This window comes from Sus scrofa, chromosome 14 (assembly GCF_054392235.1).
Source record: "Sus scrofa isolate SSC_HxYL_T2T_F1_AM1 chromosome 14, Sscrofa_HxYL_maternal_Yorkshire_Landrace_v2.0, whole genome shotgun sequence".
Taxonomy (NCBI): Eukaryota; Metazoa; Chordata; class Mammalia; order Artiodactyla; family Suidae; genus Sus; species Sus scrofa.
In genome coordinates this window covers 133,129,226-133,151,374 of record NC_139396.1, presented here as the reverse complement: position 1 = coordinate 133,151,374, position 22,149 = coordinate 133,129,226, and the positions used below count along the sequence as shown (strand labels likewise).

General features: G+C 43.0%; 1 protein-coding gene across 4 annotated transcripts in view; it reads right to left on the bottom strand.

Annotated features, from left to right (window-relative positions):
- Positions 1-12,614, bottom strand: part of CNNM1 (cyclin and CBS domain divalent metal cation transport mediator 1) — a 62,275-nt gene extending 49,661 nt beyond the window's left edge. For all 4 annotated transcript variants that reach the window (XR_014826731.1, XR_014826732.1, XM_021072279.2 and 1 more), the window contains exon 1: positions 10,748-12,614. Coding sequence is in view for 2 of the 4 variants with exons in the window: in XM_021072279.2 (XP_020927938.1) it covers positions 10,748-12,311 (1,564 nt within the window). In the remaining 2 variants the exon portion in view is untranslated. The remainder of the gene's footprint in view (positions 1-10,747) is intronic.
- Between the last annotated feature and the right edge of the window lie 9,535 nt (positions 12,615-22,149).

Here is a 22,149-nt window from a genome sequence, read left to right as displayed (position 1 = left end):
CTCCAGTCAAAGCCTAATTAATCATTTATTCAACAAATACTTATTGAAGCTTATTGTACACCAGGCACATGATTCCCAACACATGTATTTACTTGGTGTCTCAGTTAAATGGAAGCTCTGAAATCTGCACAGAAAGAGTGGTTTTGTGATGACTGAGGCGGGGGCAGGGGTTTGCCTAGGGCAGACTCAAAGAGAACCAGCAGCTGACAGCCAGAGGACAGAGAAAAGTTAAAAAGTAGACAGAGAACTGCTTTATAATAGAGCATAAAATAACTACATTCTCATGACCATGATCCTGCGTCATTAAGAAATTGTTATATTTAGGAACCTTTGTTAAGCAAGGCAGGAACGGGTATAAAACATTTTAGAAATATCATCACTAAAAATGGTTAAAATATACAGTTTTGGTACTTGGAGGGAACATAAATTATCTTTGACAAAGGCCTCATTCTGTCTAGTTCCCCATTTTGCAGGGAGAAAAGCAACACTATGATCACAGCTTTAGCAGCTTTTCAATGTCCTCTGAGCTTCCTTCTGCCTTTATTTTTCTAGCTCCAACTCCTGCCCCAGCTCGAATGCCCTTGCCCTTCAAAACTGCTTACCAGAGACCCTCTCCTCTCACTTCTTCAGAGAAGTTTTCCCAGACCCTTCCAGGGCGTTGTTTCTCCCTTCCCTCCTTCCCCCATGGATGTCTGGATGCCCTTGCCTGTACCCCAGGCTGCTTTGTATCATTTCCATTGGGGCCCTTCCCCACTTCATGCTCCTGGAGAGCAGGGTCTTTTCCATATTTATATCCATGTCAATCTCCCGGAGCCCTGGTAGCCCAGCGCTCCCTGAATGTCCGTTCAGTTGCTCAGATCACATTAAGGGAAGGCAGGTTGGTAGAGGTGGCACTTTCCCCCAAGGGTCTTAAAGCCCAGGGAAACCTGCATGGCATCCACGTGGCCCTCTTTCCTCATAGCCATTGCATGTTGGTTCCCTTCTCCTGGAAAGCTCTTCCTCTGGTGAACTTGTTCTCACCACCCTTTGGGACTCAGGTCAAACATCACTTGGGGATGGGGGAGTCTATCCTAACCTACAAGACCAGGTCAGGCCCCCCTATTCTATCCTCTCATAGATCCCTTAGACATTTTCTTCAAGTCACTTGCCACTGTTTGTAATTATTGGTTCGTGTACATCTCCCTATTTGATGGCAAGCACCAGGAAGGTTGGAGGGCTTAAACAGAATGATATCATAAGGAAGCGAGGGAAGGAGGGATGAAGTGAGAAGAGAGGATTGAGAGTTACTATTGAAGGCCCAGGGGTCGCCAAATATGGGCCTAGAGGTAAATCAGTTTAAGAAAGTACTAGGAAAATACACAGACACCCTCACCCCCACCCCCACTCTGCAATACCCAGATTCTTTAAGGGAGCCAGAAACACAACCAAATGTATTTGGTTGTTAAAAAAATGGAATTGAGGTGAGCTGCTATATTCTTCAAATAAAAGAGGACTCACAAAGCCTGATAAAAAGAAGAAATGGAATTTGACTGCAGTCTGTGGGAATTAGATTAGATAAAAAGGTAGTCTGACAATGAAGGCTGTTATGCCCTGGAAAAGATAACTAAATCTTAAAAAAAAAAAAAAAAAAAAAGTGTGAATTAGATTCTCTCTCAGGTTTTTCAGGGCCCCTTCCAGCTCAGATTCTATTGCCAGGCTGAGAAAAAGAAAAATTATTGCATAACATAATTGCCTAACAATAAACATAATGAAAAACTGTAAAGAAAAAAATACAAACAGCAATTTTAACACCTTGCATAATTCATTATTTTCACTTTTCCTTGTTTCCTTCTGTTCTTCCTCCCTGTACATGATGGATTATGCTTTATTATTTACTCTAATTATTATTTAGAAGATAAACATCACATTCTAAATTTTACTATTATTATTTAGCAATGTTTAACACATTTTAAAGCATAGTACATCTAATTATACCAGTGAAATATAACTTCGAGTGAAAAAATGAAAAATTTTTGCTTCCTGTTATAGAAGACAAAGAATGGAGCACTAATATTGTGGCAGCATTTTACAGAATTAAGCAGTGGGATGATTATTCTTCCTGCTAAAACAGCTCACACCAGAATTTGGAGTGATAAAGCAAAACAGTGACTTTTCATCCAGATTATTCCTCAGTGAAAATGTTATATTGTGTGTCTGTGCCAGGAGCATTTACTGGCTGGGTAGATGTACTTTAGGGAACAATCCACATGCAATGGAACCAAAAATCGAAGTGGATGCCTTTCAGCCCTGTAATGGCCACTCAGTGTCTTTCTAGATCATGGCCATATTCCCAGGTCCCACCTCAGTGCCTGGCCCAAAGCAGGAGTTCAATAAATATTTACTGAATTAATGGATGAATGAATCAATGGGCAAAGACTGAGTATGAAAACTGCAACAGGCCACTTCACATAATTTTAGATGGCTCTGCTAGTTTACAGATAGGGTAACCCGACATTATATGATTATGCTATCTTTTGTTTAGGAAGATGGTGCTATATTGCTTACATTAAATACCAGAGCTGTAGTGCCTAGGGGCCTTTGACTTCAAAACAATGCTTTTATTCCTTCTCCCTGTCATCTATACAAGGTTGGTTTTCTCCTAAAAACAATCCAATAAATAGAATAGTAAACTTTAGAAATTAAGTTCAATAAACCTCCAAGGCTGCATTTTATAAATTAGTTTTCCCAAAATACGGAACTCAATTTCAAAGACGTTACTGTGAACATAATGCTATCACATCAAAAAAACCACTCTTGGGATTAGAATGGGGTATTTGATTTGTGAAAGAAGGCAAGACTATGGGTTTTGTCCTTTTTTTTTTCTGTTTAAGAATGTAATCAAGGTTGCTACTGCATGCCACACACACACACACACACACACACACACACACACACACACACACACACATTTTTGGCCACACCCGCAGCATGTAGTTCTTCTTCCTGGGCCAGAGAGTAAACCTGAGCTATGGGAGCTACCCGAGACACTGTAGTGAAAACACCAGATACTTAACTGGCTGAGCCTTATGCAATATATTTTTCACATGACAAAATAGTGTAAGTTATTTCAGGACAGTAGGATGATAATCTTCAGGTGATTTTCATGTTTTATCTCTTCTATATTTTTCAACTTTTTTTTTTTTTTGGTCTTTTTTCATTTTCTGGGGCTGCTCTCGAGGCATATGGAGATTCCTGGGCTAGGGGTCTAATTGGAGCTGTAGCAGCCAAGCCTACGCCAGAGCCACAGCAACGCGGGGTCCAAGCCTTGTCTGCAGCCTACACCACAGCTCACGGCAACACCGGATCTTTGACCCACCGACCAAGGCCAGGGATGGAACCTGAAACCTCATGGTTCCTAGTCAGATTCGTTAACCACTGCGCCACGATGGGAACTCAACTTTCTATAATGAATATGCAGTAGAAAAATCTGTAAACTTCAGTAAAAATATTATAAAAACAAAATAACCCTATCATAATTACCCTCTTGTCCATGTTCTCACTGTATTTTAATATTTCTATTATTGCATGTTTGCTTTAGTGATTTATGTACAGGTCTGTCTTAGCTACATACTTATATGCTGACCCATGACTTGTGAATTGTAACATTGTGGGAAGTTGGGGGGAAGGTGAGTCTAGCCTGCCTTCTAGCTTTAAAAGGGGAAAGCCAGTCTATTGCGCTGAAGGCTCTTTGGGAGCAGGGACTGTATCTTTTACACCCCACTCTGGGCAGAATGCTTTGAAAAGGGCTGGATAGTTGTTACCTAAAGAAGCAAAGAAACAATAATATGTAACACTTTTCTTCTGACATTTAAGATTTGACTTTGCCCTACTGCATGGTCAAAATGACTGGGCTGCAGATTATGAATGATTCATTTACTAGAGTGCTGCAGATCTCGTCCATTTTATTAACATTTAATTCCTTCAGTCATTTATTCAGTTATTAACAAAGATTTATTGAAAACTCGCTGTGTCATATCCATTGTTAGGTGTTACAGCTACAAAGGTAGATAAGACAGCTTTTGTCCTCCAGATGCTCATTATATGGACAGGCAGCACTTTTGAACAGATACTAATAATACAGCCTGTTAGTTCAATAATCGAGATACTGAACAATTAAGCTGGCCAAAAATGGAGTTTATAGAAGTTTCGCAGAGGAGGTGGTCGTGAGTGTTAAAGGAGGAGCTAGAGTAGGGATTCGTGTGGCAATGCATATTTCTGACAAAGAGAATAGCATGGGTAAAGAGCTGGAGGCAAGAAATAGGGATGGTGGCCACAGGAGTTCAGCGTTGCTGGAGCATAAAGCTGTGGGAGTGATGAGTGATGAGTCTGGAGGGGAAGGCAGGGAGCAGGCCACGAGGGCATGGCTTAGACTTTATCTTGCAAGCAGTAGGGAGTGCAGACAGGTTTTAAGCAGAGGATGATGATACCAGAGCACCCGGAGAGGATGGTTTTGAGGGTGACAAAAACTGGAGGAAGTAGAAGTTCTTAGGAGGCATTTGCACAAATGATTTGTGTTTATATTTAATACACAGAGCTAATATTTATTTAGTGCTTATTATATACTAAATAAGCAGTATTATGCAATATTGTCTTAATATTTCAAACATTCCTATGAATAAATACTATTATTATCCTTGTTTTACAGCTAATGAGACAAAACAGTTAAATAACCTGCCCAAGGCTAGGATGCAACCAGAGCAGTCTGGTACCAAAGCCTATGCTTTTTTTTGTCTTTCTGTCTTTTCTAGAGCTGCATGCACGGCATGTGGAGGTTCCCAGGCTAGGGATCTAACTGGAGCTGTAGTCTTTGGTCTACACCACAGCCACAACAACTCGGGATCTGAGCTGCATCTGTGACCTACACCACAGCTCACAGCAATGCCAGATCCTTCCTTAACCCACTGAGCAAGGCCAGGGATCGAACCCACAACCTCATGGTTCCTAGTCGGATTAATTAACCACTGAGCCACGACGGGAACTCCAGCTTATGCTCTTAATTCCTATCACATTTGTTTAATTTCTATCTTCTGCATTAGAATGAAAGCTCCATTGAGACACTGATGGTGTTCTCCACTGTGCCAACACAATAGGTCTATAGTACCTATTTGTTGAACAAAACTAATGAATAAACTAGGTGGAAGAAATAGTGGACTATGTATAGGTACATACAAGAAATATTTTAGATGCACTATTGGCAAATGTTTTGCAGACTTTGTTCCAAATATCTGGTAGACTTTGGAGGTTATTATGGACTGAATGTTTATGTCCCTTCTCCTCCCCAAATTGCTATGTTGAAGCCCTAGCCCCCAATGGGTCTCTAATATTAAATGAGATCATGAAGGTGGGGCTGTAATCCAAAAAGGATTGGTGTTTTTGTAAGAAGAGAGACCAGAGCTGTCTGTCTCTCTTCCTGTGTGTGTGCACTAACGAAAGGCCAAGTCAGGACACAGTGAGAAGGTAGCTGTCTGCAAGCCAGAAAGAAAGCTCTCATCAGAAACCAAATCAACTGGAACCTTGATCTTGGACTTCTAGCCTCCAGCACAGGGAGAAAATAACTTTCGATTGTTTCAGCCACTCAGTCTGATATTTTGTTGTGGCAGCCCAAAAAGACTAAGACAGTGAATAGTAGGATAAGGATGGGGAGTGAAGGACAGGTTTCTAGCCTGATAGACTGGGGGAACAGTGGTGCCACTAACTGGGGTAAAGAACCTGGGAAGAGGAAAAATTGGTTATGGTCAATGGAACAACACTAATTATCCCGTACTTAAGGATCACCTCACTCAAACATTGAAATATAATTGAAATTATTGCTTTAAAATCATTTATTCAATAAATACTTATTCGTCCTCTAGCCATAAAGGCCACTGTGTTTGTCCTGAACATACAAAGTAAGTAAGATTCATTGTTTTGCCCTCAAGTAACTCACAGTCCAGTGGGGAGAAATACGGTTCCTTTTTGTAAAGCTAGCATGCTTGCTGGAAAGACCATTTTCCTTTTCCCCGACTTCAAAAGACCTGGAGCTCATAAGAAATATATATAGAAAATCCTAGATAGAGAAGAACGTTGGTGTCACAAGACCTGGACTTGAATCTGGGCCTTGGAATATACCAGGTAAGTGATGATCTTAGGCAGGCCAAGTAACCCTTCTGGTTCTTAGGGTCCTCACCTATACCTACAGTGTTCTTCTAAGGATCAGATAAGAGATGATGAGTAGAAATGTTTTGTAAAATACAAAATGCATGTTAGCAATTACTATAATTATGAAAGGTACGGTACATTTCCAACCGGCAGAAACTAGAGGTAAATCAATCATGGGCAGCAAGTCAGAAGCGAAAGGTCAGCTTTGAACCCTGTGGGTGACAGACAGTAGTTTTGGGATGAAGCATGAAATAAGACTGGCATGGTAGAAAAAAGAACGGATTTTGGGGGTCCTACAGATCTGGTTCAAATCACAATTCAGTTATTAGCTATGGAAAGTTGAGCAAGTCATACAATTGATCTGAGCTTCAGTTTCTTAATCCGTAAAATGGAGTTAATAATACCTACTCAGGAGGGTTGTTCTGAGTGTGTGAAGGGCTTGGCGTGGTGCCTGGCAGAGTTGTTACTCAATTAATGGTAACCACTGTTCCTATTAAAATTCCCATTTTTCTCTCCTACCTCGGGAGGAGTTTACTTAGGTGGCTAAGTTACTTAAGTATAGGAAGTGAGGGCAATGGAAGGGCTATTATGACTTGCTTAAAAAGCTATTTATAAAGGTTAAAAAAAAGTAGTTCAACTCAGTCTTCCTCTCCTAACCTATGGTACAAACATAACTCTTCTAGAAAATGACCACCATATTGGCTGGTCTCTTGGCTTGGAGCCAGAGAACACCTACCTTGAAAATTATTCCTTGTATTTATTCTATTCTAAGTAAATCTACGAATCATTGTTAATGAGGTTCTCTGCAGGCAATGCTTCTCAAAATTTAATGTACAAATGAGTCACTTGGGGGCTTGTTAAAATGCAGATTTTTATTCAGTTGATTTAGAGTAAGGCATAAAAATCTGATTTTTTTTTTTTTTTTGGTCTTTTTGCCTTTCCTAGGGCCACTCCCGTGGCATATGGAGGTTCCCAGGCTAGGGGTCCAATCAGAGCTGTAGCAGCCGGCCTACGCCAGAGCCACAGCAATGCAGGATCCAAGCCGAGTCTGCGACCTACACTACAGCTCATGGCCACACCCAGTCCTTAACCCACTGAGCAAGGCCAGGGATTGAACCCGCAACCTCACGGTTCCTGGTCGGATTTGTTAACCACTGAGCCACGACGGGAACTCCAAAATCTGCATTTCTAAAAAGGTCCCAGGTGAGGCCCATGCTGCTGGTTCACAGACCACACTTTGAGGAAGAAGAAAGACTCTGAAAGGAAGTAGAAATATATTCCTTGGTTTTGATAGATATAACCAAACTGCTTCTCTTTAGTGATCTACCTAACTCTAAACCAACTACTAAAAGAACACTAACAAGCCTTTTTCAGACTAGAGTTAGAAATTCTGCAATAGGACTTGTTTCCAGTCAATATTGACTTTTTTGAGCAACCTATTATGTGCAAGGTGCTAGGGATGGAGAGGTTAGTAAGACAAAATTTCTGCTTCAGAAGACTGCCATTATTCTAATGCTGTCTGCCCTTGTAGACTGTTAACTTTTGAAGGTAATCTTATTGTCTCTCCTGTTGCCTAGGACCATATAGATGCTGGGTAAATACTAAATGAATGAATGAGTTCCCAGATGTTTCATTAACAATGTTGTCTGGCAGAGAAAGACAAATGCAATATGATAACACTTACATGTGAAATCAAAAAAATAATACAAACTAGGGAATATAGCAAAAAGAAACAGACTCACAGACATGGAGAACTCATGGTTATCACTGGGGAAAGGAAAGGGGGGGGCCGATAGGGGTAGGGGACTAAGAGGTACAAGATACTGTATATAAAATAAACTAGCTGGAGTTCCCGTTGTGGCGCAGTGGTTAACGAATCCGACTAGGAACCATGAGGTTGCGGGTTCGGTCCCTGCCCTTGCTCAGTGGGTTAACGATCCGGCGTTGCCGTGAGCTGTGGTGTAGGTCGCAGATGCGGCTCGGATCCCGCGTTGCTGTGGCTCTGGCGTAGGCTGGTGGCTACAGCTCCGATTTGACCCCTAGTCTGGGAACCTCCATATGCCGCGGGAGCAGCCCAAGAAATAGCTAAAAAGACACATAAATAAATAAATAAATAAAATAAACGAGCTAATACAACACAAGAAATATAACCAATATTTTATAACAACTATAAGCTGAATATAATCTTTAAATGCTGTGAATCACTATATTGTACACCTGAAAATTATATAATATGTACATCAACTATACTTCAATTAAAACAAATGTTGTCTGGCAGCGCATGACAATGAAACACTCTCTTAGCTATCATGTGTAAGAGGTGGTTAAGTTAAAAAGAGGCTGATAGTGTTAGTCCTAATCCACTCTGACTGGTGTCCTTATAAAAAGAGATTAGAACACACAGAGAGTCTCCAGGCATGAGCATACATAGATGGAGGGGCAACCATTTAAGGACATGGAGAGAAGGAAGCCATCTATAAGCCAAGCAGAGTGGCTTCACAAGTAACCAAACCTGCTGACACCTTGACTTTGGACTTTCATCCTCCAGAACTGAGAAAATACATTTCTGTTGTTTAAGCCAGTCAATGGTATTTTGTTATGAGAGCCCTAGCAAACTGATACAGATTTTCACAGCTTTTCTGCCCAGGACCAAGACTCCTGTCTGCAGGGTACACAAAATATAAGAAAAACTCTAAGAGTGGATGGATGAACCTCCAAGTGCAATGGGAATGAGTCTTGGAAAGACAGAGGAGACAGAAGAGGGTGAGACAGTTGTCCAGACTGGGCTAAAACAGCTGCAGCATAGATGCATTTTCCTCTCCTTCTCACGATACCAACACAAAGTGTAGGACTGGTCTCTCTCCACATCTGAGACTGAAAGTAGTTTTTTTTGTTTGTTTGTTTGTTTTTACTTTTCTCCCCTTTTCAGGTTACGTTTTGGTATTTAACATGATGTTACTTGTCTGAAAATATTTGGAGTTCCTCCTGTGGCTTAGTGGGTTAAGAACCTGACACAGTGGCCACAAGGATGTGAGTTCCATCCTTGGCCTTGCCCAGTGGGCCAACTATCTGGTGTTGCCGCAAGCTGAGCGTAGGTCACAGATGCTGCTCAGATCCAGTGTTGCTGCGGCTGTGGTGTAGGCCTCCAGTTGTAACTCCAGTTTGACCCCTGGCCTGGAAATTTCCATACGCCACAGGTTTGGCCATTAAAAGAAAAAAATATATTGTGGCAGGAAGACCCCAAATGTCTCTCTGCATGCAAAGTATTTATATACAGAGTACCTGTACTGATAAGAAGATTGAAATTTAAACAAAAAATATATTAACACACAGTTAAAAAAGGGATTTCTGCTAGCCACAGAGAAGTTACATTTGAAACTGGATTCTAAAGTCAGGGGATTTATTTTTTGTTTTGTTTTCAAGACATGACAACTCATATGTACAGATGAATGCCTCCTTCAAAACAGTCATTCTGGAAGGTTCTACACTTATTCTAGCCACGTCAGTGTTCTCAAATCATTTCTGGAATTGTTGTCAGGGTCTGTGAGATAGTCTTCTAACAGCTCAGAATGACAACTCTTGAAGGTAGATTTGATTTTCAAAAACAACAAAGGGTCCTTCTGGATCAACCCTGTTTAACTAGGGGAGCCAGTCAAATTGTGTACTGTAAAGAGGACTGACCCTAAAATATCCATGCTGATTTTTCTGGAATGAACTCTACTCAACCCCCAAAGACAGTTTCCAAAGGCAGACCCAAACATGTTATAGACATGACATCAAAGGCAAGGGATGTGACCGCTCTGAAGGAAGCCCCATTCACTTGGATAGGCATGTTTTCTAGTGGTTCTCTTTACCAGAATATTTCCTCAGGTCTAAATCTATTTTACGTCATGGGACCACAGTTCCTAGGAGTACAAGGACCTCACTGTTTTAGTCAACTTTTAATCTCCAACCAGGGCACTTGATGGGTGTCCAAGGCATAGCTGATGGAAAGATCAATATGGGGGAAGAATGTCTAAGGTGTCTGGGACTTACTCTGTGTGATTCAAAGGGCAGAACTAGGGCCCCGAGTGGGGCGCTGGAGACACAAACTTCTGCTTCTTGTAAGAAAGAGCTGTCAGCAGCTGGAGCTGTCCAGCAATGGAGTTAGTCTGCCCTGAAATTGGGAATGGTAAACTTCCCACCCAGGGAGGAGTTTAAAAAGTCAAGGCTGCTTATTATGGGAATCCTGGAAGGTTGCCCCTATGATGGGGAGCTATGCAGTGCCCTCCAAGGGCTATACCCTGAGTCCAATCTGCACAACACCTAGCAATTGGTAGGCCCTGAAAAAATACTGGAATGGAATGAATGAGGAATACGGTGCATCCTGAGAGCCAAGTAAAGGGGAAGAGCCTTCAAAGAAAGGAGGGAGAAATGAAAAGAGGAAGGGAGCCTTGAGGCAGGGCCTTCCTTGAGTTTTTGGTACCACAGGGGAGAAGCTGCTTTGCACACCTGAAGCCTCACATGTTTATGAAAGGGTAATATTTCCAAAGGGATAGGGGTTGAGAGAGGAGATACACCACATGCTCACCCTTCTTAAACTCCTCCAGCACCGTGTCCAGCCGGGTATCATTGAAGACGCAGTGCAGGGGCCGGTTGTAGAAGCGGGTGACGGTGAGGAGCGGCGTGCAGTCGTCGGGGTCCACGAAGGCCAAGTCCTTGACAAACAGAATGTCCACAATGTTGTGCCGCTGGTCGCCTTCGTACACGGGGATGCGAGTGTAACCGCTGCGCAGGATCTCGGAGACAGTGGCGAAATCCAGCACTGCGTCGGAACGCAGCATGAAGCAGTCCCCAAGGGGGGTCAGCACCTCCTCTACCACCTTGGTGCGCAGCTCCAGGGCGCCTTGAATGATGTTGAGTTCTTCCTTTACCAGGTCGCTGTAAGGGTCCGCGGCCCTCAGCGTCTCCAGCAGCTTCTCCCGCGTGTAGAAGGTGCTGATCTCTTGGCGCAGTGCCCAGTCCAGCAGGCGGCCCAGCGGGTAACACACGGGGAAGGCGGCCGCCATCAGGAGCCGGGTCAGGCACACGCTATGCGAGGCAATGGCCAGTCCGTGCCGCGAACACACAGAGTAGGGGCAAATCTCGGCGCCCAGGAACACAGCGCCTGTGCACACCAGCGCCGGCAGCCACGGGAAGTGAATCCCCGCGTCTCCATAATCTTCCCCGGCGTCCCCGACGCCCGGGGGCAGCGAGGCGTACAGCCAGCCCGCCAGGGCCGCATTGGCTCCGGCTTGGCCCAGGAGCAGGGTGCAGAGCAGATGGGTCCCCCTGCCGCGCACGGCCTGCACTCGGCGCGCCTGTTCCTGCTCGGCGGCTGAGCCGCTGTTCCGCAGCACCCGTAACTCCACCGGGTCCAGCGAGAGCAGGCTCAAGCGCAGGCCGCTGAACAGGGCAGACAGGGCGAGCAGCAGGAGAGCTCCGAGCGCCCGCAGCCACGCGGGGGGCAGAAGGTCCCCGCCCGGGCCATACAGCCGCGGGCGGACGCGCAGCAGGAAGCCACCGGCAGCGCCGTGGTGGTGCCAAGCGCGCCCGTCCCAGGCGCACAGCGAGAAGAGCTTCCCGCCACCGCCCGCGCCGCTTCGCTCTGCCTCGCCCTTGCGCAGCTCCCGCACCCGCACCTGGACTAGAGCCGAGCCCGCCACGCCACCGGGGCGCAGGGGCCCCAGGACCTCCACGTCCGACGCCCAGTCGCTCTGCTCGCGGCAGCGCTGCGGCCCCGGGGGGCGCGTGGGGACAGCGCTGGGGGCCACGCCGCTCCCGCCCGGGGGCTCCTCGATAAACACCAGCCGCGGTGCCCAGTCACCGGTGCCGTTCTCCCCCGGGGAAAGGGTGGGTGCGGGCACCGGCGCCACGGGCGCCGCGGGCCCTGGCTGGAAATAGACGCGCAGAAGGAAGCTTGTGCCTTCAGCGGCGCGCAGGGTGCCCCCCTCCAGGGACACGCGGCCTCCAGCGGTGTCCTCGGGCCGCAGGCCCAGCAGCCAGGCGGCGGCGGCCGGGGGCCGAGGGGACAGGGAGAAGAAGAGCAGGAGTACAGCGCCCTGGCTGCAGCAGTCTCGGAGCCTGAAACCCACCGCTGCTGCGGCCGCCGCCATCCTGCACTCGGCGCGGCTGCACGTGATACTGCAGAAAGCCGAGCGAGAGCTGGAGGGAGGAGGAGCCGGAGCCTGGAACCCTGCCCCAGGCAGGTCACCACGTGTACGCCTGCGGCCCGCGTGAGCACTAGGCGAAGGGGGTTCAGACCCTGCCCCGCCCGTGGGTCCCCGCGGGAAGCGGGAGATGGTCACCCCATCACTGCTTCGCGCATAACCCCGACGCACTTCAGTACCTCAGAGTTGCCGCCTAGGGAAAGCTTGCCTTGGAGCATGGCCTCCTACTCCAACACTAGGACGCCCCTCAGCGAACTCCTACCCGGCAGTAATTCCCTGCTGGCCCTCTGCTTCACCATTGGCTGGGGAAATTTCCCAGCCTTTCGCCTCTCCTCCTGCCTCTTGCGTTCCCCCTTCTGGTCAAAAGATATTCTAGAGACAATTCTTGAATCATTGTGTTTGGTCTCAACTCTAGCTGACCTTTCATGTTTCAAAAATTTCCAAACACTTAGGTTAAATTGGTTAAGACCCAGATGCCCATTAATAAGAAACTTTTGAAATAACAATACCACTGTGTGGTGAAATACTATGCAGCAGGAAAAAATAATGATATGGATCCATGAGTTTGTGATATGAAAATTATCTTCAAAGTAATGGTTGAAAAATATTAAGACACAGAAGAATGTGTATAATATGCTACTGTTTGCATTAAAGGTATATGAGTATAAATGTATATTTACATATATACATATATAAAATATTAGATTTAATATGAGGAGGATACACAAGAAATTTGTAATAATGTTCATCTCTGGGGAGTGGGTTCATAGCACAATACTAAAAGCAGGAATTTGACATTGGTACAATGTGTGTGTATAGTTTTATCTCACTTTTTAACCACATGTATAGATTTATATAAACATTGCTGCAATCAAAATGCAGAACTATTCTGTCACCATGAAGATCTAGGAGGGAGACTTTTTACTGAATTCTTTGTGTTATCTGAGTTTACCATAGGCCTATTAATTTACTTTTATACATTTATTTAAAATATCTCTATAGTTAAATTCACTTCTTGATGTATTGTTCTATGAGTTTTGACAAATACATATTCATGTAGCTATCACAATAAAAAATAGTGCCATCATCCTCCAATATTCCCTCTTACTGTCTCTTTGTAGTCAATTCCCCGCCCCCCGCCATTTTATCCGCTGGCAGCTACTGATATGTTCTCTCCTATAGTTTTCTTTTTCCAGAATGTTGTATTAGTGAAATAATACAATGCGTAGCTTTTTGGATCTAGCTTCTCTTAGCATTATGCATTTGAGAGTCATCCATGCTGTTGTAGTTATCAATAGGTCTTTCCTTTTTAACAACTGGGTAGTATTCTATTACATGGAGGTATCACGATTTGTTTATCCATTTACCAGTTAAATAACATTTGAGTTATTTTCAGTTTTGGCAATTATGAATAAAGCAGCCATAAATGTTTGTGTGCAGGTTTTCATGTGAACATATGTTTTCATTTTTCTTTGTGTAAATTTACCATAGGTCTGTGTAAAAGTAACTATAATTTGGCATACTACTTTTGGCACCTCTAATTTAATTTTAAAAAATCATATGTAAAATCTTATTTTTCATAGAGTTCCAAAGACATAGATTGAGAAAGACTTCAAAGGATAAATCTCAATACAAATGGTCCCAGCTAAACGTTACCTTCTTTTCATAATAAACTCTGACCATCCAGAATGGAAATAACCTGTTCCTAGTTTGGGGGTATACAGGCCTTAGTAGGCTTCTGGTCACATTCTGGTCACATAGTTTGCCTTTCACATTCTGCAAAGAGTGTGTAACAAACCTGCCATTGTGTTAAAATAGACTAGATCCTATCCATTGCATGGGCTGCTTAAGAGACTGAAGGAAGGTTTAATCTGAAGAGGAAACAGGCATTTACTGGAAATATGGGGGAAAGGGGGAAGAAGTATCAGGCATGTAATTGTTTATCTCAAGTGTTTACAAAAAATGATCTCATTTTTATCCTGACACTAGACTTCTCTCCTCTCCCAGCCCAAGCGCCTCAGCACAAAGTTACCTTGTCATCCTAAGTGTTCTCCCGTCTCTTTTAGGTCACAGGATTTTATCATCATTGTAATACCACCCAAACACCTTTATCAAGGCTTTAGAGTTTCAGAGGGATCATATCTATTATTTCATACATATACATGCAGTTTGTGAAGTAGATATACTCATTTTACAGATCAGGTGAAACGACTGGTAAAACTTCTTTGGACTCTAGGTTGATGCCCCCTCACTCCACAGTGCTGACATGTACCACAATAGAACCTTTCAAAAATATTCAATTAGGGGAGTTCCCTGGTGGCCTAGAGGTTAGGTGCTGTCACTGCTGTGGCTCAGGTTACTGCTGTGTCTTGTGTTTGATCCCTGGCCCTGGAACTTCCAAATGCAGTGGGTGCTGCCAAATACATATGTGTGTGTGTGTGTGTGTGTGTGTGTGTGTGTGTGTGTGTGTACATACATACACACATATATTTTTTGATTAGAATTTTAAAAACATAAATTTCTGATATAAAGTACTACATTCCCATTGAAAATAATTTTTTTTTTGCTTTTTGGGGCCACACCCATGGCAGATGGAAGTATGGAAGTTCCCAAGCTAGGGGTCAAATCAGAGCCACAGCAATACCAGATCCAAGCCAAGTCTATGACCTACACTACAGCTTATGGAAACGCCAGATCCTTAACCTACTGAGTAAGGCCAGGGATTGAACCCGAAACCTTGTGTTTCCTAGTCGGAGTTGTTTTCACTGTGCCACAATGGGAACTCCGAAAATAAAATTTTAATGCAAAAAAGCTTAAATAAAAATAAGCCATAACCCCATTAGCCAGAGATAAATTCTGTTAGCATTTTTCATTTTCTACATAGATAACTGAGAAACATACACACGCACATATCTAACTGAATGCACATTATGCATACAATTTTAGTCTGCTTCTGTCACTTGACATCCAGAACATTTTCACTAATATAATAAAAATTCTTTCATAAAGAATTTTTAGTGAATGATACTATTACATTATTGGATTATACATATTATATTGAGAGAGAGATAGAACTATAATAATGATACCATTTCGGAGTTCCCATCATGGCGCAGCAGAAAGGAATCCGAAATATTTCTAGTTGCACCAGCTCTATAATTAACAAGTGCTATGTTTTGGAAAGTCAATCCACTTTTCTGGGCCCATTTCCTCATCTGTGAAATGAAAGACAATTTTAAGGCCTCTACCCTTTAATGAGTAAGTGAGTAAGGGCTAATGTACCCTGGCTGAAGATAATCTAGAGAGACTGAGTACTTTTCCTTTACTGAGCAGTTTCTGGAAAAGTACTGGGTTTCCAGAGCTCTGCTGTAGCTGAAAGGATTCCTGGGGACCAGTTCAGGCAGTGTGATTCTAGTAAGGAAGAGCTGCCAAAAACAACTCCCCAGAACCTGAATGTTGACTATCTTCCTAGTTTTCAAAATAGGCAATTCCTGGGAGTTCCCGTCGTGGCGCAGTGGTTAACGAATCCGACTAGGAACCATGAGGTTGCGGGTTCGGTCCCTGCCCTTGCTCATTGGGTTAACGATCCGGCGTTGCCGTGAGCTGTGGTGTAGGTTGCAGACGCGGCTCGGATCCCGAGTTGCTGTGGCTCTGGCGTAGGCCAGTGGCTACAGCTCCGATTCAACCCCTAGCCTGGGAACCTCCATATGCCGCGGGAGCGGCCCAAGAAATAGCAACAACAACAACAACAACAACAAAGACAAAAAAATAAATAAATAAATAAAAATAAAAAAAAAATAAAATTTGTAAAAAAAAAAATAGGCAATTCCTCACTTCCCAGAGAGACAGAAGAGGTGATTCTTGCCTTTAATACCATGAGTATGTTATTTCAGAATGTACTTTTTTTTTTTTTTTTTTTTTTGTTTTTGTTTTTGTTTTTGTTTTGGTCTTTTTAGGGCTCCACCTGCAGCTGACAGAAGTTCCTGGCCTAGTGGTTAAATTGGAGTTGCAGCTGCCAGCCACAGCCACAGCCACAGCAACGCCAGATCCAAGCCACATCTGCAACTTACACCACAGCTCAAGGCAACACCAGATCCTTTAACCCATGATAGAGGGCAGAGATTGAACCTGCTTCCTCATGGATACTAGCTGGATTCTTAACCCACTGAAACACCACGGGAACTCCTCTCAGAAGGTACATATTAAAATGCTTTTATTTCATTGCTTGTTCATTCATTCAAAAAAAAAAAATACTTGTTAGTTAACCAAGGGCCAGGCCCTGTGCTAGATGTGCTTAGACAGAAACCACCCTTGCCACCAATAGTTTAGGTTCCACTGAGGATGACAGTGAACCAGAAAATGTTTACCTATCTAATAAATTAATTATTCCTATGAAAGAGATGTTCAAATTGCCATGCAAATACATAATCTGGGGACTTACTTAGAAAGGAGGGTCTGGGCAGACTCTATACCCAAAATGAAATGAAAATGGAAGAATTTGTGCATTCGGAAGAACAGGAAAATGTATTTTGTACCTTCTACTCTCTTTTTGTAATACTTTTCAAACTATGACAATGTATTAATAATATCCCTAACAATATAATCTGTTAACATTTATTGAATGCTTACCATGTGCCAAGTACATTATCCATTTTAATCCTCACAGTAGATGAGAAACTGAGACTAGGATTGAGTAATTTTGTGAAAGTCACATCATTGGTGGATAGTGGAGCCTGCTTGGATACACACTTTGTGTCCAGAGACTACAGTTTAAAAAGATGAGAAAATAATACCAGCTAACCCTTATATAAGGTTCACTATGTATCAGGCATAAATCAACTCATCTAATTCTCATAAAAGACTTTGGAAGTAGGTACTATTATTATCATTTCCACTTGAGGAATCTAAGCTACAGAGAGACTAAGTACCTTGGTGGCCAAGATTATACAATCAGGGCAGAGGCACTGCCACTGTACCACACTATTTTACACAATACCTGTCATATTTCTGCCCATTGACGGACATCATCTTATATAGTTGCAGATATAATGTTCCTACGAGTGTAGTAGTCTATTTTTTTCCTTCATCATTGTAGTGTATTTTCTCTCATTAAAACTATTTGTAAGTAAGTATTTTTTCCTTTTTCTCCCCACCCTTATACTGTGTTGTTGTTATTATTATTATTATTATTATTATTATTATTATTTTTTGCCGCTTCTTGGGCTGCTCCCACGGCATATGGAGGTTCCCAGGCTAGGGGTCGAATCGGAGCTGTAGCTGCTGGCCTACACCACAGCCACAGCAACTCGGAATCCAAGATGCATCTGCAACCTATACCACAGCTCACAGCAATGCGGGATCCTTAACCCACTGAGCAAGGCCAGGGATCGAACCCCCAACCTCATGGTTCCTAGTCGGATTCATTAACCACTGAGCCACAATGGGAACTCCACTGTGTTGTTATTATTGTTGTTGTTTATCTGTTGGTTTTACCACAGGCACAGAGGATTGAGCTAATCATCTTCCTCAGCTCATGGGCTTTGAAAAAGACTCCTCTATCCCATCCTGATCCCAGTTCCATCCCCTCCCCTTTCAGGCAGCCTTTCCAACTTTTTGATATGTCCTTAAAACAAATATGTATCCTTTTAAAATATACCATATTGGCTTGTGTTTGTTTTCTTTTTATAAGATATGATTCACATATGATAACTTTCAGTCTTTCAAACTACACAATTATGTGGATTTTAGTATATTCATAAAGTTGTACAGTGGTCATCACTACCTAATTCCAGAATATTTTTTGGCAGTTCCCAGGCTAGGGGGTTGAATCGGAGCTACAGCTGCTGGCCTACACCACAGCCACAGCAATGCCAGATCCGAGCCGCGTCTGTGACCTACACCACAGCTCATGGCAACACTGGATCCTTAACCTGCTGAGTGAGGCCAGGGATAGAATCTGCAACCTCATGGTTCCTAGTCAGATTCATTAACCACTGTGCCATGCCGGGAACTCCTGGTTTGATGGTTCTAAGTCCTGGGTGGGCTTCCGCAGTATATAGCCACAACATTATTTTCATACATTCCCTTAGAGATGGACATTTACATTACCATCAACTTTCCACTACCACCAACAAGGCCACAGTGACATCCTTACTGTTCCCTACTGAGCCAATGGAGGATTCTTCTGGGATGTGCTCACTGTGGGACTGTTGGGTCACAGTGTACACATATACCTAATTTCACTCAGTACAAACAAATGACTCTCTACCAGTAGCACCTGAAGTTTCCTGTTTTCCTACATCCTAGCCCACATTTAGTATTATTCACTTTCCAAATCTGGACAGCTTGGTCATGAAGAGCTATCGCATTTAAAAATTTAAATGTCTCTGATTCCTAACAGCTTTAAGCATGACTTTATATATTTGTTTGATGGTATATTTTCAGGTGTGAAATTGAGTGGAGTGGGGCTAAAATATTGGGCTGGCATTTAAAGTACATCTACATTTTTATAGGATGTATATTCAACAGAACTTCATATCTAAAAACAATAACCCATGCTTTACCTGGCTTGAGGCTCTGGACTAAGTCAGAAGCATGAAGATGGAGCTTCCAGATTTAGCAGGGGTAAAATAGCCTGCACTTGTTAATGTGTTCAGTAAAGAGTTAATTGTGGAGTTCCTGTGGTGGCTCTGCAGAAATGAGTCCGACTACTATCCATGAGGATGTAAGTTCGATCCCTGGCCTCGCTCAGTTGGTAAAGGATCCAGTGTTGCCCTGAACTGTGGCTGGTGTAGGTCACAGATGCGGCTTAGATTCTGCATTGCTGTTGCTGTGGCTAGGCCGGCAGCTACAGCTCCAATTTGACCCCTAGCCTGGGAACCTCCATTTGCTGCAGATATGGCCGTAAAATGACAAAAGACAAAAAAAAAAAAAAAAAAAAAAAGAGTTAATGGTGTGCACAGCATTCTCAGATACAGTTATGAAGAGAAGTTTCTGTCTAGGGCAGGGAAGTTTCCCCACCCACCGCCCGATAAAGGTCAAGAGCTTTTTAGGGGAATGATTAGTCCCCAGCATCTGTGCGATCAGAAGGTGAGTCCTTCTGAACTTGATCATCAGCTAATCAGTTCATTCAACACCTGAATCAGGTAATCTAGTAAGGGGTCCCAGCCTGGGTCACAAAGAGCTGGCAGCAGAGGCAATGACCCAATCAGACAGGAAAAACAAAAGCATTGGAGAGAAGATGGGAATTGAAAGTTATCCATATACTATTGGCTTGAGTGTTTTCTGGGTAATTTGGTTCTAAGATGGGCTGGAGAGGTTAGTCTTATTAAGACAGGCTTTAATGAGGGAAACATTACTTTTTTTTCTTTATAGGGCAATGATTCTCAATTTTTTTTATGCATGAAAATCATAGAAACCACTTGTGATGTTTGAATTTTTTTTCTTTCTTTTTCTTTTTTTTTTTTTTTGTCTTTTCTGGGGCCGCACCCATGGCATATGGAGGTTCCCAGGCTAGGGGTCCAATCGAGGCTACAGCTCCTGCCCTACAGCCATAGCAACATCAGATCTGAGCCACGTCTGTGACCTACACCACAGCTCACAGCAACGCTGGATCCTCAACCCACTGAGAGAGGCCAGGGATCAAACCTGCAACCTCATGGTTCTGAATCGGATTTGTTAACCACTGCACCACGATAGGAACTCAATTTTTTTTTCTTAAACAGACTCTAGAAGGATACATAGGACACTTCTAACAGTAGCTGTCTAAGAGAAACTTGTAACTGGGAAACAAGGATAGGAGAGAGAATTTTCCTTTTTGATATTTTAAATTTGGTACAATTAACATTCATTTCCTATTCAAAAATAACTTACATTTAACTTGAAAATGCACATTCCTACCTCTGTTTTGATTCTGTGGGTCTGGAATAGGACCCAAGAATCTTCATTTTAACAAGCAACTCATGTGGTTCCCATACAGCTGTCTCTTGGTTCCTTTTTTGAAAACAATGATATAAAATTGTGTTTTTTAATTGTTTTTGGATTTACACACTTCCATGAATTTCTTCTTCTTTTTTTTTTTCTTCTCAGGGCTGAACTCACAGTACATGGAAGTTCCCAGGCTAGGAGTCAAATCAGAGCTGTAGCTGCCAGGCTACACCACAGCCACAGCATCATGGGTTCTGAGCCGCATCTGTGACTTACACCACAGCTCATGGCAACTCCAGATCCTTGACCCACTGAGCGAGGCCAGGAATCAAACCTGTGTCCTCATGGATACTAGTCGGATTTGTTACCACTGAGCCATGACAAGAACTCCTTCCATGAATTTCTAATGAAAACTGTGGGACTTTTCCTTAGAAAACTGCACATATACTCAAGGGCAGAATGATGTGAATCTGTTGTGAATAAAATTGAATGCATTCATGCCACCCCAGTGGCATCATGTCCATTTGTGATCCTTACATTAGGGACACCTGATATAGGGGTATGGTTCTATATCACGGCAAGGAGTTTGTTGTTGTTGTTGTTGTTGTTTTGTTTTGTTTTGTTTTAAAGAGAGAGAGAGATTCATAGAATTGAAAATATTTTTAAGCGTGTATGTGCTTGTGTGCATGTGTGTGTAAGAAAAGAGCAGAGGTGATTCCTACTTTTGAGGAAAGAGTTTCTTATCAATTTCTAGAACCAGTTCCTAACTAATAAAGGAGCAAAAGATGGATACCTCAACAATTCCCTTCCAACTACATCCTGTCCACAAACATACTAATGAAATTTGCAGATGACCCCAAAAGAGGATATACTCCAAACACCAGGAAAGCCAAAGAAATTATATAAAACATTAGCAATATGGCAAAGAGTATGACATTCAACTTGGAAAAATTTCAAATTGTGGCATCTAGGGAAAAGTAATTGGAAAGAAAATTTTCATAGGAAGGGCAACACCTGGAAAATTTTAGTGTCTGTAAGAGGCCCAAGGGTGATACTAAATGGCAAATTAAATACATGTCTTTTATAATATTGTGAGAAAAATATGACACTGGCCTCTTGTCACAAAGCAAGGAGATAATGGTCCTTTCTGTTTGGCCCTAGTAAGATAGCACCTGGGATGCTGTTTTTAGTTTTGGACACTTCATTAGTGGAAAATTGTTGATTAGCATTTGGGAATTTGGAGGCAAGAAACGAGAACAATTAAAATCTTACATTTGATACAACTTAACCATTCAAAAAAAAAGACACAGAGGGAAAGAGAAATGATGAAACTGCACTGAGATTGTGAGGTTGAGAAATCAAAAGTCTTTTCACTTGAATTTCAGCATAGATCCACTGATTATTGGAGCTAGGAGGGACTTTGGAGATGAATTTTAATGACCTGTAATTAGATCCTGGGCAGTGCCAGAATTCTTAGCTGGGCAGTTTGCTTTGGGGTTACGCACTCCATTGAAATCTAGAAAGGGTCCTCTTACCACATATATCTGATGTTATTCTCCTGGTTAAAACCCTCCAACAGATTCCTACTGTGTTTAGAATTAATCTAGCCTTTTATCAGTGCCCATATTATTCCATAAAACCTAGCATTTGCTTAAATCTTTTTTTTTTTTTTTTTAAGGCCCTACTGGTGACATGTGGAGGTTCCCAGGCTAGGGGTCCAATTGGAGCTACAGCTGTCAGCCTACATCACAGCCATGGCAATGTCAGATCTGAGCCGAGTCTTCGACCTACACCATAGCTCACAGCAACGCCGGATCCTTAACCCACTGAGGGAGGTCAGGGATTGAACCCTCAACCT